Raw genomic sequence first — 2,500 nt, 5'->3', positions numbered from 1 at the left:
TCTCGGTTTGGTGTGTAAGGTGAATGATCTGTGATGTGTGTCTCAGCTCAGAGTATCACGTGGACGAGCCGCCGAGGCTGGTCCTGGACAAGCTGGATAAGATGGGCTTCAGAGTGGTCAGCATGACGGGGGTCGGTCAGACGCTGGTCTGGTGTCTCCACAAAGAGCCCGGGGAGGCGCTGTGAGGCTGTGGCTCTGCAGGTCAAACAGGAGGAGCATCCTAGACACGCTTTCTCTCATCTGCGGGTTATGTGACACTTTCATACATCAGGGAAGGAGGTTTAGTGATTGTGAGTGGTTTTTTTAGTAGTTATTGTTAATGTCTATATTTTTTTATTAACATTTTTGTTTTTGTCTTTTAGTACTTGTTTTTGATATAATTTTTACATTTTTGTTTCAAATGTAATTATTTTAGTACAAGTTAAACTAAATAAAAATGTTGCCTTGGCAACTAGATAAAAATGTTTCTATATACACACACACAGATATATATATATATATATATATATATATATTTTTTTTTACATAAAACGTATATACATATGCATAAAACTGTCAAATAACAGAAAAAACAAAAAATAAATGAATAACTAATTAAAATACATATATGTATGTGTGTATATAATATATATATATATATTTATATTTATGTATTTATATATATTTATATTTATATATATATATATATATATATATATATATATATATATATATATATATATATATATTTTTTTTTTTTTTTTTTTGTAAACTAACAAAATTGTTTGAAAATGGTTTTCATTTTTAGTGAACCCTGCTATGAAGGGACAAAAATCAAACTTGATTTGAGAAAACCATGTTAATATAATTTTAATGCATCAATATATTTATATATATATATATATGTGTTTTTTATGACATCAACTCCACTTATATTCCTCACATCTCAACGCAAAAATGCAAGAATTAGGAGTGAAGTTGCTCTGGATCTGTGGGGTGACAGCGGGTGAAGACGGCCCGCGGCGGGACTCTTCTTCAGGACGCCGTCTGTAATCGTGTTTCCTGTGCTCTAATGTGAACGGGACTCTGTGTGCTCTGCTTCTTTCCAGGAACATGAAAGAAAAGCCCACAGAAGTAAACAGAACCATGTGACGGCCCGCGAGGAGAGGATGATGGGGGACGTCTTCTGAGAAAAGAGACTCAGCGGTTTGATGACGGGAAGAGAAACGTGCCACACGCCGTCCAATCAGAGCAGAGCAGTGAGGAACGTGCTCAAAACACACATACAGCAAAGACATGGGATCGGTCCTTTCAGAGAAATCTGCTCACTTACTCTTTCAGGCCTGTCGAGACTACCTGAAGACCTGCTGCCGTTCACTTTAGTCTCAAAGAAAGAAAGCATCCCACCTGCTGGGATTGATGAAGACTGAGCCAATCAGACGAGCAGTAGAAGTCATGTGACTGATGACTCTCAAAGCCACAGGATTGGCTGATGATGCCACAAGAAACATATATATATATATGATGAACATGTTGCATGTTTCTCTTGTCGTTTCTCTTCCCATCATGAAAAAAATGAGTCTCTTTTCTCAGAAGACTTTCTCCATCATCCTCTCGTCGCCGGCCGTAACATACATATATATGTGTATATATATAAATAAATAAATAAATGGATGAAACATTAAATCTCAAACATCATCATCATAAGAGAGTGCTGGAAAAATGTAAAAAACACACTGTATGTTTCTTGTATAAAGACAAAATTTTGTTGTTTCCACCACAACATAAAAAAATTTAGTGTTTTTAATGTTAAAAAGTTGTGAGATAACTTATATGATTGCAGAAAAATCATAATCTATCTATCTATCTATCTATCTATATATATATATATATATATATATATATATATATATATATATATATAAATATTTATAAATATATATATATATATATATATATATATATATATATATATATATATATATATATATATATATATATATAAAGGATTGCAAGAAACTTGAAAAAAATTGATGGGATAAAAAGTCATAATTCAGATTAAGATCTCAGACAAAAATAAGTTCATTGCAGCTGATAAAAATATTTATTTTAAAGAAACAATTACTCTAAATATTTCACAAGTCATAATAATTAACATAAAACTGTTTTTCTGCAGTGACTCCATCCCGTATTTCTTTACTAGAGTTCATCATCGATGAACTGAACACTGATCTGAAATCAGAAATAAATACAACTGGACTTGCCAGAAGAGCACTAACATGTTCACCAGAAGGCTTTATTGATGAGTGAGAGTTTAAAATCCTGTAAAGCGCTGAGAGTCACGCCATCTCGTCCTCTTCCTCCTGCCTCTTCATCTCCTCGATCAGCCTCTTCCTCTCCTCGGCCTGTCTGAGTCTCATCAGCACCACGCTCTCGTAATCACGCTCGCTGCGCAGACCGCCCTGAAACACACACACACACACACACACACACACACACACACACACACACACACACACAC

At 34.6% G+C, this 2,500-nt stretch overlaps 2 protein-coding genes across 4 annotated transcripts in view; one reads left to right on the top strand and one right to left on the bottom strand.

Annotated features, from left to right (window-relative positions):
* gchfr (GTP cyclohydrolase I feedback regulator) overlaps nt 1–1,496 on the top strand; it is a 3,141-nt gene extending 1,645 nt beyond the window's left edge. For 2 of the 3 annotated variants that reach the window (XM_043232348.1, XM_043232346.1), the window contains exons 3-4: nt 47–290; nt 944–1,496. In XM_043232348.1, coding sequence (XP_043088283.1) covers nt 47–185 — 139 coding nt within the window. In that variant the 3' untranslated portion in view covers nt 186–290; nt 944–1,496. The remainder of the gene's footprint in view (nt 1–46; nt 291–943) is intronic. The other variant, XM_043232347.1, reaches the window with a different exon arrangement.
* A 763-nt stretch (nt 1,497–2,259) lies between these two features.
* dnajc17 (DnaJ (Hsp40) homolog, subfamily C, member 17) overlaps nt 2,260–2,500 on the bottom strand; it is a 40,756-nt gene continuing 40,515 nt past the window's right edge. Inside the window, exon 11 of the mRNA XM_043232435.1 lies at nt 2,260–2,441. Within this exon, the coding sequence (XP_043088370.1) occupies nt 2,319–2,441 (123 nt within the window). The 3' untranslated portion in view covers nt 2,260–2,318. The remainder of the gene's footprint in view (nt 2,442–2,500) is intronic.

Source organism: Puntigrus tetrazona, unplaced genomic scaffold (assembly GCF_018831695.1).
Source record: "Puntigrus tetrazona isolate hp1 unplaced genomic scaffold, ASM1883169v1 S000000528, whole genome shotgun sequence".
NCBI classification, from domain to species: Eukaryota; Metazoa; Chordata; class Actinopteri; order Cypriniformes; family Cyprinidae; genus Puntigrus; species Puntigrus tetrazona.
The sequence above is the reverse complement of the archived record's forward strand: the minus strand, read 5'-3'. Positions and strand labels throughout refer to the sequence as shown.